This window comes from Dermacentor albipictus, chromosome 1 (assembly GCF_038994185.2).
Source record: "Dermacentor albipictus isolate Rhodes 1998 colony chromosome 1, USDA_Dalb.pri_finalv2, whole genome shotgun sequence".
NCBI lineage: Eukaryota > Metazoa > Arthropoda > Arachnida > Ixodida > Ixodidae > Dermacentor > Dermacentor albipictus.
Window position 1 is genome coordinate 230,049,670 of NC_091821.1, and position 14,563 is coordinate 230,064,232.

Sequence of the window (14,563 nt, forward strand, 5' to 3'; positions counted from 1 at the left end):
ATAAGAACTACACTTTACATTTATAATGAGGATTGCAAAATCGTTGCCAATGCTGCATTGCAGCTGTGGCTTTATATCTTTAAGAAAATTAAGTTTCTGCTCTCGTAAGATATAACAACGCAAATAAAGTCTATGAGTCTGTAAAAGGTGAAGAAACTTGCTTTGTGTGCTTTCCCGGAGACTGCCACCGGTAGTATTCAGACATCAGATCGATGTGGTCTAAGGCACTGTTGTAGAACTCGGTGTAGTTCAATATGTTCGGATTCTTCTTGTTGTTTGCTGCATCTGCAACAATGATTTTTTAACATGGTAACTACTGTCACTGTAACGTAGTTACTACCACACAGTACTGGTTCGGAGAAGCTGGGCATAGAGGCCTGATTCAGTCTCTTAAGCGTTTACTTTTCTAGCACTTCAATAAAGAAGTGATTGCAAAGTTTTTCATCGAACGAACCGCAAGATAACGTGCCTAAAAGAAGCTAAACAAATGCGATTGCAAGCCGTATTTTCGCTTTTGCTAAAGAAGGAAAAAGAGCTATCATGTTTATTTGCGTATGTATGAGGGGGTTATGACTCATGTACTATGCCGCGACAAGCAGGAGGGAACCTCTGTAAATCAAGACGGGGATTTTTAGCCTTCCACACGACCTCTGAAGCAACCATGGCAGAGGCCCCAGAATAGTCCCACGCGTTCCCTCATCAGCACACTTCATGTCAGGAGAAAAAAAAAAATCCAGGTGGGAACCAATGACATTCTGTGCTAACAAAATTTTGCTGCGCTTTTGCAGGAAGGTCAATGGCATCTTCGCTTCCGCGATCTGCATTTGAAAAACCACAAGCACGAAATATCGCCAACCGGCAGTACTTGGGAAAGTGTCCGTCAAGGCTGCATCTCCTGCAGCAACAATACTATGGGGTGAAGCACGCTTTACAAATGTGAGTTCTGGGGAATCGCCGAGAGGTCGCTTAAATATTGATGCTATTTTTACGGCTACATCATTTATCAACTAGAAAATGGCTTTGAACCCTCCGTTCTGCTCGTGGCCTTTATTCTGGACAGTATCGAATTTCGCAATTTTGTCGAATTTTGCCATGTTAGTGCTTTCAGCCAATCAGTGAAGCCGTATCGGCCCTGTCTATCAGAGATAGATGACAAGGTGACAATGTTGAACAATATGGCGGAGCTTCACATCGTTCGGAATAGCACCACAGCAGTGCAATATGTGCCGAAGCAGCGCCCGGTCTCACGAAAGGAGCACATCAATCCACCAGCGACATCACCAGCGGCACTTTGACCCCAGCCACAACGGGGCTCCGACGCAGTCTGCGTTTCTGGCTGTTCTCTGGCTGACATTAGATACTGGATGCGCTACCACATGCCTGCTGCACTGCGGAAACCACCACACGGAAGCCCTCGTGGAGCTCCCACTAACAGCTTCGCTGTAAATGCGCTCTTTGGCTCTCAGAATAGTGTGTCAACAGGGAAGAAGAGGACGCTCGCCGTCGAAGCTTGTAATCATCATCGATGAAAAAACAAAAAGCAAGTAATGACAATGTCACGATTAAAACTGACAAACGACGAGATTGGCTGACTGACAAACAACGAGATGCAAATAACCGGAACTTTTCCGGAGTGTAACCTCAAGAAAACGTCAGAACAAAGTGGGGAAGGCAGAAGCAGTATGACAGATGCGCGCTCTCTCAAAAAAATACCTACTTATCAGAGCCAGCACTCTCGTAGCGCATGGAATCCACCACCGGCTTTTGCTGATGGACGGCAGTTTGTGGCCGTTAGCGGGAGGAAATTCTCGTATGGTGATGAACTGCAGAAGACGCTTCACTAAGGCCCGGAGCCTCTCCGGCGTAGAACTGGCGGGCGGTTCAGCCATGAGTGAGAGAGGGAGAGAAAGAAGACGCTGAAGTTTTTTTCGGTGTGCTTGCTACTTACAACTGTGCTCTCCCCTTTATCGAACCTTCGATAAGCGGGGTGGTAAAAGTCAAACAAGAGACTGACAACAATTTTACAACTGGACGTAGTTCTTTATGTTTATTTGTTTAGATATTACCAACCTGTACGGCTGTTATTTTGTGAAGTGCTTTTCAATTTATACTAGAGCAGAATTAAAAAAAGAATGTCCTGAGTAACCACACTAATAGTATTTTTGACGCAGTGCCTTCTATTTATTGTTCACTGTTTTACGCATTTGTGTACCAATACTTTGAAGAAAACGGTGCGAATGTGTGCTTACTTTGAAAACCAGTGAATGAGCAGTTGGTGGTCTGAGCTTTTTAATGACACCACTTTGCGCAAAAGATGTGCAAATACGGTGTATGACGCCTGGCTGCTAAATATGGGATTCTGAAACAGCGACAAGGAGAGCATACACGTTATATTCGCGCAGCAGCAGTGGTAAACAAGACAGAGCGCCCTATAACGTAAAACTATTCCAATATGTTTTTATTCCAATCTCCTGACGTCAATTTACGTAACCACTGACGCAAGCATCGGGCGGTAACCCGAAACATCGTTTGAAAAACCCAACGCGTGCTCCTCGTTTATAGGAGGTAACTTTTTTTCTTAGCTTTCAAAGCGAATAGCATTGCCTACATTGAATAGATTTTCTTATCGAATTGGCTGACAAGAGGCGAGGAGCATGCTCAAGTGAAGAGGGTTTCGTTGGGACCGAGCAAGCGCATTGAATGTAGATAACCGGATGAGGAGGGTGTGCTGGCGTCGGCAATCGGTCCGCTTCCCCTTATTTTCCTTGCACTGGCTCGTCGAAAATCGCGGCGGCTTGCAACGGAACATTCAAAATGCCGCCAGAATGGATTCTCAGCAAAGAAGAATTTTCAAATTGATATCGTATACGTGCCGAAAGGGCTCGATAACGCTATACTGCCACGGAAAAATGTTTATTATATGCAAATAAATCCATGTTCCCCGGCCGCTCGGAGTAGCTAGTGCCAGAGCAATCTGCGGGAAGCCATCATTTATTCGTTTCGATAAGGGGCAGTCTCCGGCTATTCAGAAAAAGATTCAGTTTTGTTCTGCATATTAATGCGTCTTTAACGTGTACAAGTCATTTTGACGCGTTGAGTTTTGGCGGATTTGTGACGTCGCGTGACAGACAGGCGAAGTGGGCGCAGCGCGAGAACGTTTCACCAATAGCAGAGGGCTAATGGCGAAAAATGCGTCGAATCAGAAATAATATATTTCTTTCGTTCGGTATAATCATGCATAATCAGTGTACACACATCCTATCAGATAGAGCGTTCTGGCGGTTTTCGTGATGTCGCGTGAGAGACAAGCGAAGTGGGGGGGGGGGGGGGGGTCGAAAACTTTTTGACCAATCATGGAGGGCTGATTTCAGAAATGGAATAGAAAAGTTTGAAATAACTTTACGATATAGCGCCCAAGGTAACATGAACACAAAACTTGTCTATACCTGAAGCAGAATATATACAGCTCGCGTGTCATCTTTTGTCTTTAATCTGAAACAAAGAAGACATAGATATTTTCAAGCGTGGTATTATTGTCGGAAAGACTGGTTGAGTGTTTGGATTGTTACTGTCACGAGCACGTACGATTAGGCAACGAATATAATTACCTGATGTCTGTAGCTAGTAACGAGTTAATAATTCCTTTTAAAACCGCCTTGCTCACGTACGCTGGCTGCAAAATAAATAATATAATTAAAATAATATAAGCTATAGAAATCTACACAGCATAATTGAACGAAGGGAAACCACAGAATGACGACCAACGGGCTGAAACGTGATAAAAACACCCACCAGCTCTTCTAGGGTGTCATACACCGCATGCAACAAGTCGATTTTGATCTCCGGATCTTCAAGCTTTGCATCATCCTGATTTGGGTTTTCCTGGAAAAGTCAACAACCTATGTGAGCCACTTGAAGGTTAACATCAATTGTAATAATTCGTTGCAAAGTGGGTCCGAGCGATAAAAATAAACAGCGGAAAGCTTCAGCAAATGTGTGAAATGGTGTAAAAACACTTCAAATTGTCAGCCGTCTCCTTTGATTATTTTATTATCGATACCACTGAAATGCCGGAAAAGTTCCTATAGAGTGCTGGCGGTAATATTTCTCGAGCTTGAGACACGAATGTCAATTGAACGTTATGTTAGAAGGTTATCGTGTGAGACTATGCTTATCGCATACATTTTTTGTTCATTTCTTTAACAAAGTGCGGCATTTGATATTAAACGGCAGTGGAAGTCCAAATAACTCACCTTAAATAGTGCATTCAGCTCAACTAGGGAACTGAACGTTTGCTCGTAGAACTCCTGCACCTTGGCAAAGCAGCACGACGCCCGACCTTCTTCAACGATTTCCCTGTGAGGCGGAGGACAGAGTATTTATAAAGTACTGTATTTTCTGGGTTACAGTCCGCGGACTATGCAAGCTTTATAAGTTCAAATTTAGTGGTGTGCGGGTTATCTACGGCAGCGGACGATACATAATTTAATTTTTGAAGATCGGAGGCGCACTTGACGCAAACGAGGTCAGGCTGCGGCTGCAAATTTTTGCCGCGCTAAACCACAATGAGAAATCAGCTCTGCAATCATCGTCGCTGCATAAGACGAGTACTTTTTTTCGGCTCATACTGGCAGCTCGTGATATGCAAGCGAATGCTGCTTGTGATACCTGAAGTAGTTACATTTCAGTGCTTGGATTAGCGAGCACAGACATGCGCAACACCTCGATGGGAAAATGCGCTACGCATTTATGCGCAACTTTATATACACACAAAACACAATAACACTTTTGACGGTGCTGAGTCGTGTATACTGAATACTGGATGTGGTAGGGCATACTGACACTGAATAATGTTTACACGCGCTGTACACTGGTTGCAGGAAAGCTAAAAAAAAATTCAGTCAAACTTCGTCCCTGTGGACCCTAGGAGATTATAAAAACAAAAACAAAACAATTCTCTTTTTCTCTCTCTCTCTCTCTCTTTGGCTCAACTTGCCCCCTGCGGACTATACACCGGGTGCGGACTATGTATTGTCCACATTATATGGTACTTATTACTGACAGGTTACTTTGCATGCTAATCGCTGTTATTATGCGTAAGCATTCTTTGGCGAGTACACCAGCAAAATCGCAATAGCGCACGAGCGCAGTCACGTGGTTTTATCTCATATTTCGCGGCTTTCTTTTAAACGAAGGAAAAAAATCACCTCGCAACATGTATGTTGCCACAAAAAAATTGAATCGATCGTTTTAGAATACCCTCTACAAGGTAACGAAATGCACTTGGCCCTGAAGTTAATATTAAAAATTTTGCATAACTGATCTTAGTTAATTAACTAATTAAGTGGAATATAAAAAATACCCTAAGGAGTGCTACGTGACGGCAAACCATGCGTCCTTGGTTTCATTCAGTTGCGTTTAACGACTTTTCAAAATCCTGGGTTCATGTTAGGTGAAACACCCTGCATATGGTTCCATATAAAATGCACGGGGAAGCCTATAGTAGGGGTGGGCAAATTGAAATTTGGGGGTGGGACAACTTAGTATTTGGGAGTGGGCCAACTTCATATTTGGGCGTTGGCCAACTTAAATTTGTGGGTGGGCCAATTTGAAATTTGTGGGTGGGCCAACTTAAGCTTTGGGGTGGACTAACTTGAAATTTTTGGGTGGGCCAACTTGAAATTATGGGGTGAGTAAAATTGAAATTTGGGGTGGGCCAACTGAAATTTGGGGGTAAGCTTACGCATACTTAGACTACTATGGCGGCGTTTATGCATTCTTTTTTAATTCTGACGACACTCCCTCCCCTACCATATATTTCTCATACATGCCCAAACTTACGCTCATTATACGATGTATCCCACGAAAGCAGCCCGCGAATACACGCAAAGTGCCACGAGTGGCCAGTCGCGCGGCAATTCTGCGTGTACTCGCTGGCTTCTTTCACGCTTGCAAAAACACTTTTATGTAGCATGTATTGAGCAACAGAAGCTTGTATCGAGAGTTTTTAATGTTGCTCTACCATTTTCTAATTGACGCTTTTCGTCTAACTATAATATTTGAGAAGTTGATTAATTAATTAAGACTAACTATGTAATTACGCGGAATGGAAACACAATTATCTGAGTATGCTCAAACGACGTGAAATAACATTACCTTTGTTCTGTCCAGCTACGTGGCATTTGCACATTTTTAATGTTTGCCTAAAGTTACGAGGGGCACCCTGTATATACCATTGCGGGTCTGGAAACCAAAGCAAGAGCGGAAAAAAAGCTCATTTCTAGCGATGAGGCCATGCAGCCTCATATTAGGACATGTACCGCGTCGGCTGAACACGCACACCTACAATGTACAGGGGCGGTAAAAAGTTCCCAGGCCATAGCGTGTTCGACAACGTGCACTCTCACGCAAGTCGCGGAGCTCCTGGAGTAATTTTGGCACTCGGAAGCTGTGGGTGCTGAGAAACAGTGTCCCGTACCCTCTTCACAAAAACCTTGAGGCTCTTATAATCCGATACATGACACGTCACATTGGCACTAAGTCAACGTGTTCGCGCAAGCTGTGGCCTGGAAACATTTGACCACCCCTGTACATACATCATGATCTCAGCCTAAGTGTTCATTCATTCATTCATTCATTTACATAATACTGCAGGCATTGATAGGCCCAAGCAGGAGGGACAACGTTGTGTTTAAACAAACAATATGGAAACTCACTAGTGTACCAAAACTCAACATTATGAATAATTTCAATTCTTTCTTTAAGGTTGGGAGCAGTTTGTTCAACTCACTTATTGTTCGGAAATAAAAAAAAACGAGTATTTAAATGTCTAAGTTCTGGGGTTGCATGGGGATAAAGAGTGCTCGTGGCAGGGCTGGGAAAAGATACTTTACAATTGTATCATGATACGAAACCAGATACTCGGGCAACAAGTATTTGAGGTACAGATACAAGATACTACCGCAATTATTGTATCCGATACGATACTTTCCATTTGTATCTTAAGATACTTCGATAGATTCGCAAATTTCTTATTAAATATCTATATAATGTACGAGCACACGCGTATGCACTAAAATGTTTGCTTGGAAATGTAACAACTGCGACCAATCTTGTTGCATTGGAATGAAATGTCTGTTAGTACCTAGAAATTTTTGTTTGTCTTGCTCAAACTATAATATTTTCATTCCGAAACAACTTATTGGGGTTTCTTTAGCTGCTTAACATGAAAGCTCTTTACAGGCTGTGCTGTCAGCAGTTGTTGCTTGTCACTTTTTTAATTGATGGGAGTCGCTGGTCTGCTTGCCGACCAGCTATAGCGGGTCGCCATCTAATTAATTAATTAAGCCTCTGCACGATGGCGCAAATACAACTGTGAATCAATACTCGTGCCGATGGCTGACTCTAATTACTGTCGCTCTTGGACGACTGCAAACTTTTGCCGTGCGTTAACTAAGCTGGACGGCGTCAAAGGAAAGAACTTCACTTCTTGGGACGCGTTTCGAGACTGGTTTATCTTACAAAAGACAGATCGAAGGGAAGAGAAAAGGAAAAGAGAAGAAAGACAAAATCCAAGTTCTCCGTTGGCCGCATCGACGCCATCGTCCCTCTAGGAGGTGCCGGCGATTCGCACTCTGCAGGTGGTCCGCCGAAAACCCGGTGGCACGGATCAGGCAGCGGGTCGAGGCGCCGCCCGGGACGCTAGTCCAGCGGGGCGCCCCTCGTCCGTTCGCCGGCTCCCTCTCTCTCTTGCGTCGTCGGGCCTCCAGCCATGGGTGCAACAAACGTGGGGTGGTCGCTTGCGATTCTTAACAGCCACTGTGGACTTTAACCTTGTCCCTAAACGTACTACCGTTAACGGCAATACCGATTCATCGGACAGGTGTGCAGCAGCAACAGCGCTGTCCGAAAGATAAAGTAATCTCGCTGCCTTTAGTTTTATTCAGGTGGCTTAGTGGCAGCAGTATCAGCTTGAGAAGCGGATTTAAGCCAACGTTCCACACAGTGATGTTGCGATAGCCCAGTATCTTTGGCCTTAAGGTACATGATACATTTTAAAGTATCAGAAATACAGATACAGATACACGTCTTGCCAGACGTATCACGATACAGATACAAGATACCCAAAGAGTATCTAAGATAGTATCTCAGATACATGTATCTTCGATATTGCCCAGCACTGGCTCGTGGTGATGCCTCGCTCGTCTTGTAGGGACAGATCTCAGTTACGCTTTTAGTGTATATATAGTGTAATGCCTGAGTATACTGTTTGGGGGCTGATAAATAAGTTGTTTCGCGCGGCACTTTTGTCGACACTTTTGCTCATCATCTTTAAGTTCTGCGAAGTAATGAAGCGATGGGAAGTGCTAACGTGAATTTCTTCTAATTTTTCTTTCTTCGTTTTATTCATTTATCTTGGGATTGGGGGAGGGGGGCGCGCCGACAGTGGCAACAACTAACCTTGACACTTTTCATTGTGTTCTGCGTTCAACTCAGCGTATGTAACTCCCCGACGCCGTCGGCACAAAGTGCATCCCAAGTCACACAACACTTGCCTGAGTTCGCGGATGTTTTTGCGGCGCACCGGGTACTCGGGCTCGGGCAGCAGCTGCTCGCGACCGTAAACCGAGCCGGTGTCCTTTGCGGGCTCCGGCGGTGAGCCCGCGCTCTGCGTGCACAGCCGGCGCTCGGCGTCGTGCTGCACGGGCGGCAGCGACGAGTAGAGCGCAGTCGGCGAAGGGGGCCGCAGGATGAGACCTGTGATGTACGCGTGGATAGCGCCCAGGCTGTCTGTGATGAGCGGCCCGAAGCCAGTGACACGCACCAGCGGCCGCTGAGAATCCTGCGTGCACGGTCAATAAGGATTATGAGCGCCGTGCAGCTGGACGAGACCACCCAAAGTGTTGAAGGCGACAGGGTGTGAATCTGGACGAATTCATATACTTAAAACTTACAACAGCGCGCTAAGGATGGGACAGTAGCGAAATCGACACGTGAAACAAACAAGACGCCTTTATAACTAATGTTCATTGAAAGTTTCTTTTGTAGAAGTATATATATGCACAAACTGTTTTTTTAATACGAAAACTAAGATAAATGCTGAATAATGCTGTAATTAGTGCACAATGAGTTGTACAGGGCAATTCTACAGCTTCTGCATGAAGAAGGCTTGCAAAAAATTGCATTACCGTATATAAATGGAGTACAAATTTGGCGTTGTGGGAAACTGTTATATATATATATATATATATATATATATATATATATATATATATATATATATATATATATATATATATATATATATATATATATATATATATATATATATATATATATATAAGCGTTCGAGGACATCTGCATGCAGGTACAACATTTATTTGCGAGATTAATATAAATACGGAATCCTGGAGCAATTGTCTCCCCGCAGGAATGAATTTCTGCCGTTATGATCATTTCTTGCGTGCACTTGCACCCGTCGCAGTTTGTAGTTGCGCAAATATCAAACTGCGGCGAGCACCCAAAACCTCTACAATGCAGTGTCAAGGTACTGTCGCCTCCCTTGCGAAGTCGGTCGTCATGCTCCCCTACCTGATCGCTTAGGCATCTGTCCGTCTGACCTGTGCAACTTCTGCCACACGTGACTGGGATCCAGTAAACCACGAAGAACGTGGGTTGAGCGTATACCATCTTCAGGTGATTGGTAGTGCCAGCTGAAGCTGCTTAGTCCGGCAGTCTACGAGAATTGTCAAGCATATAAAGGAAAACGACCACTCTTCGTTGCCGCCTACCGATTCCTTCCTTGTCCTGCCACTTCTTAGCTTGCCTGAGGAGGACTTGGTCAATAGCACATATCGAAATCTGCAAGTACCCGGATCTATGGAAGCGTTCAACCAGCATCTATGACCTTTTATTCAAGTGATATCCTTGTTAAACTCTCCCGCTACACATACCGCATTCTAATACCACAAGACACTGTGGGCGAACAGCAAGAACAAATGATTAAAATGCATGCTGCGTTCACACACCCTTTTCATGCTGTTTGGCAAAGGCATTTCCTTGTAACTTGTTTCGAATGGGCAAAGCGGTTGGCAACAACGGCTTCTAAACGTATGGCCTACGCGCCGCGATGGCTCAGTGGCTATAGCGTTGAGCTGCTGCTGAGCAAGAGGTCGAGAGTTTGATCATGGCCGTGCCGGCCCCATTCCAATAAAACAAGATGCAATAAAACGCCTGTCATTGGGTGCACGTTGAAGAACCCCACGTGGTGAAAATGAATCCTGAGCCCTCCGCTGCAGAGTCCCTCATAACCCCCTGCGCAGTTTGGGCGCGATAAACCCCATAAGCTTTATAGTTCTCGGTTCGAACTTCCTGCAGACGTGTTCATTCAAATCATATTCAGATAATTCAGATTCACAAACTATCAGTCACCTCTGCCACTGTTCACATCTGCCTCGGTCAAAATCTTTAGAGTGCCTTGAGCCGACTGGATCCATCGGTCTTTTACTGAACTAAGATCCTGGGTGCCTGACCTCACCCCTCATAAGCCTAGAAAGCCACACGAGCTCTCCTACTATACATGGTGGCAATGGACTTGAGTGTCCCGCTGCAGACACGCTGCGCCGTGTCTAATGGGCGCGAGTAATATGAACGCCTGTCTCTATCTCTCTCTTTCACTTCCCGTCCTCACGTGTATGGTAGTAAACTGGACAAAGTCTAGCTAACCTCCCTGCCTTTCCTTACCCTCTCTAGCTCTCTCATTGAGGTATTTATATTCGGATATTCATTCCGATATCGACAAACCCGAATGAACTGTTCATTAATCAGAACAATTATTCTCATTAAGACATCGCAGTTTAGTCGCCACTTCGTCTCTTACACGGTCGCGATCATATATGACACTTCGACACTATCGTGTCCATCTCTCAAGATACTGTGACGGGGCACACCTGCGACGTCAATGCTCAGGCTGAACAGGTACATCAAGTTGCGTCATGTATTACACTCCTCCTCCTAACACCGACTTCCTTGCTGTCCAATCGTCGGGCTTCTCGAAAAAACTGCTGCCGCGCTACTCCGATCCCCATTGCGTCCTTCTCCAGGTGACTAACCTAACTTCCGAGATCGCTCGGGTTAGGCCTCTCGCTTCTTCAGTTTAGCCTTCCCGCGACGTCGTTCATGTCTGCCGTCTAGCTAGCATGGTACTTTCGCCGCCAGAGGTACGTACTATATGTTGCAACTATCTGCACAACAGTGAGGACCCCCAGCTTGGTGCTTGGGAGCATTGCTTTAATGAAAGAACTATGCGCCTGAAGCAGATAATATTCGCAAACAGGATATTTAGTACATTTTGCCGTCCCATTGCGGCATTCTGTAGAGGACAAAGCCAGTCACCGGCACATATGTACGGCAAGTACAGATAGCTATATATACTGGACACGTATTCACAAAAAGGCTCTTGCGTTGGAATTGTTCATAAAAGAAAATTCCAGTCAATGCTGCTGCCGGATATACAACTAGCGAAGGCGGCCGGGCAATGGCAATCACAGAACATTTACGAAGCAAGCTTTTTGAATTCGGCCTCTGCTTCATGGGCCTCACGACCGTTCCGTCGTCTACTCGCTGACGAACACACTCACTCACGCCAAACCCGTCGTTCTCTTCCTCACCGCATCTTTCGGCAATCACCTTTTTTTAGGTTAGAAACGCCATTCCCAACAAACAACCACGCAGAAAGTTGCTCAAGTGGCAAAGAAGCTGTCGCGCAATCAAAGGCAGCCATTGTGTGGTAACTTGCTTCGCCGAAAGCATTTATTGTGTTTAGCCACTCTCGAATGCAAAAGTAACTGGCAAGATCTTTTTTATTGTTATTTTTGTGCTCTTAGCGGCACATCATTTATCTCACAGAACGACCGTGTTGTTATGTTAAGAAAAACGTTTATTTCAACAAGAGACGATAGGAACACTAAGTCACAATCACAGCACAATTACAGCAGGATGATAACATATACAAAAAAACTAAGCATTGTACACACGGCACGTTTTCAAAGTAGCGTCCGAGTCCTCATTCACTAACATATAACCACGTAGACCCATGAAAAGGCACAGTTAGACACAAACTAATTGTACCATGTATAGAATGATGTTCAATATACGGTACAGTGTACACAATGGTTATGTACAATGATGATGTGACAGAGAAACTTTACATAATTTTATGGTGATGCTATGAGATGTGTATATACAAAAATGATCATGTATCCGAGAGCACGTACACACAGAAATCACGGGCACCTACCTTCTATGCACATTAAACGAATACTTTTGATGACCTGGCTACAAGAACAAGGCCATGGTCGAAAATTAAGCCATACGCGTCCATCAGCCACCGACACGAAACGACATGACCTCTGTGAAAGGAACTCTTCTTCTCCAAGGAACAACAACTCCTCAGACAGAAACCACAGTAGCTCAAAGTAGAGCCTCCCCAGAAGTGGAAGCAGAGCGCGGCGACGATGTCCCGCTGCAACTTCCTCGCACCGGTTACGCCATAGACCATAGGGCCTGCAGCAATTAAAAGTCGCGTGAAGCGACCACGTGAGCAGCGACCAGATGTAATAAAGAGGTTAGGTTTACGGCCAAGGAAACCAGTATGCACGGCCCTCCTAAATACCCTGGCAACGACGTATTGCAGCCGTACATGTTTATTGGATTCTTGAAGGGCGCAAGTGCGACACAGCGAAGATGGGACTACGGCCAACCGCTCTATATAGCCTGTCACACCTTGAAAGTCGCGTAGGGTTGCCGGGCACAAACGATGCCTTTATCGCACCCCACGACACATTATTGGAACGTGCGCGGCGCGTTGGGGAAACTAGACGAAGCAGTAAGGCTGACATTGTATCTACAACACGCTTTTCGAGGACGTCGACATCAGGAAATACCTGAAGTATGTGGCAATAAAATGCCATGGCCGTAGAGTAAAATGCAAGTGCGTTTAACACTTGTGGTCCGCGAGTTAAGTGCACGCCCGGTAACATGTAACGAATTTTAGTTCCAAAGAAATAGAAAGCGAGTTCGCACGCAGGACACCGATCGCGCTATAACAGGCGGAGCAGAAATCACAGAGCAAGCAGCCGGCAGCGGGTATACACGGATGGGAACGCGAACCCACCGCCAGAGCGTGGTTGCCCAAGCGCCGCGCGACAGACCAGTTGTGTACTGCCCGACCAGCAGAACAAGGAACCAAGAAGGGTCTGCAAGGACCTAGTTACCTGTAATGGCGGCTGTACAACGTGACAAACGTACCACACTCGGCCGCAAAATACAAACTGTGCTAAGTACCTTCTAATAGGGGTAAATCATGCCCTTGAACATCCTGAATATTCCGCCTTCCGTCTTCAAGAATTGAGAGCCACAGAGAGTCTAGTATGCCATATAGGTGTAATCAAGCCCTAAAATACGAATAGAATCGCTTTTTTAAAGACGGAAAAGGTGACTTAAGCGTGTCTGTGGTGAACCAATGACCACATAATGAGAGTTTGAAAAATTTAGCGCGGCACCTGAAATATTTCCGTATTCAGTGAAAATTTGAACGCTACGGGATAAGCTATCTTCATTCCTGAGATACAATACGATGCCATGGCAAAAGCTGTCCCCTTCACAACACCGCTACCAGGCAGTGGGAGACCGCACACGTAAAAGTCTCTCATTGCCGAGCGCAGAAATGGCTCGAGGCTGAGCACAAAGAGTACTAGGGATACAGGGCACCTTTGACGAACACCACAATCGAGTAACGGGAAATGGTGCACTTTCACGACCATCAAGAAACAATGTCCTTTGGATATCTGAATAGGCATTCCTAATAAGTTCAATAAAATTTGACGAAAAGCCGTAACAGATCAGTACATTAAATATGTAGCTATGTTCAAGGCGATCGAATGCCTTTTCTTGATCTAGTGAAACTAAGACACCACGTGTTGACCTGGTCAGCGTGTATGTCATTATATCACGCGTAACGAACGGGAGACTATGTATCTCTCTGCCAGAGACTGAGCATTGCTGAAGGTGTCCTATTAAGGAAGGCATCAGGCTTCCCAAGCGTCGAGTGGCAACAGCTGTGAAGGTCTTCTAGTCAACTTTGAGAAGCGTGATTGGCCTCCATTCCTCTGGACGAACTGATGATGGATCGTGCTTAGGTATCAGCACAATGCGACCGTTGCGAAAACTAGACGGGAATTCAGTTCTCAAAGCAGCGGTGGATAACAGACACGAAAGTGGCACCAATATCTTCCCAGAACATTCGATAAAACTCAACGGGTAACCAGTCCGGCCTTGGGGCCGAGCCACGCTTCATGGAAGATAATGCTGCCTTCACCGCATCAGCTGACGGTCATGCACAAAGACGTTCAGTGACCTCAGGCGGAACCTGAGGCAGCCCAATAAGCATTTCTACGTTACCATAATCCATTCGCATAGTACTACGCAACACGTTTTCAAAATGCGATACAAAGAGCGAATAATCACGCGCGGTAGGCGACATAACGGGAAGTTGTCTTGGGGC

The 14,563-nt window shown here is 45.3% G+C and overlaps 1 protein-coding gene across 3 annotated transcripts in view; it reads right to left on the minus strand.

The window, feature by feature from the left end:
- Window positions 1-14,563, minus strand: part of LOC139054269 (probable E3 ubiquitin-protein ligase HECTD2) — a 54,991-nt gene that overhangs the window by 15,751 nt on the left and 24,677 nt on the right. For all 3 annotated transcript variants that reach the window (XM_070531017.1, XM_070531015.1, XM_070531016.1), the window contains exons 2-9: window positions 8,556-8,842; window positions 4,254-4,356; window positions 3,793-3,882; window positions 3,609-3,673; window positions 3,447-3,492; window positions 2,250-2,359; window positions 1,718-1,869; window positions 162-285 (exon numbers count right to left, since the gene is read on the minus strand). In XM_070531017.1, coding sequence (XP_070387118.1) covers window positions 162-285; window positions 1,718-1,869; window positions 2,250-2,359; window positions 3,447-3,492; window positions 3,609-3,673; window positions 3,793-3,882; window positions 4,254-4,356; window positions 8,556-8,842 — 977 coding nt within the window. The remainder of the gene's footprint in view (window positions 1-161; window positions 286-1,717; window positions 1,870-2,249; window positions 2,360-3,446; window positions 3,493-3,608; window positions 3,674-3,792; window positions 3,883-4,253; window positions 4,357-8,555; window positions 8,843-14,563) is intronic.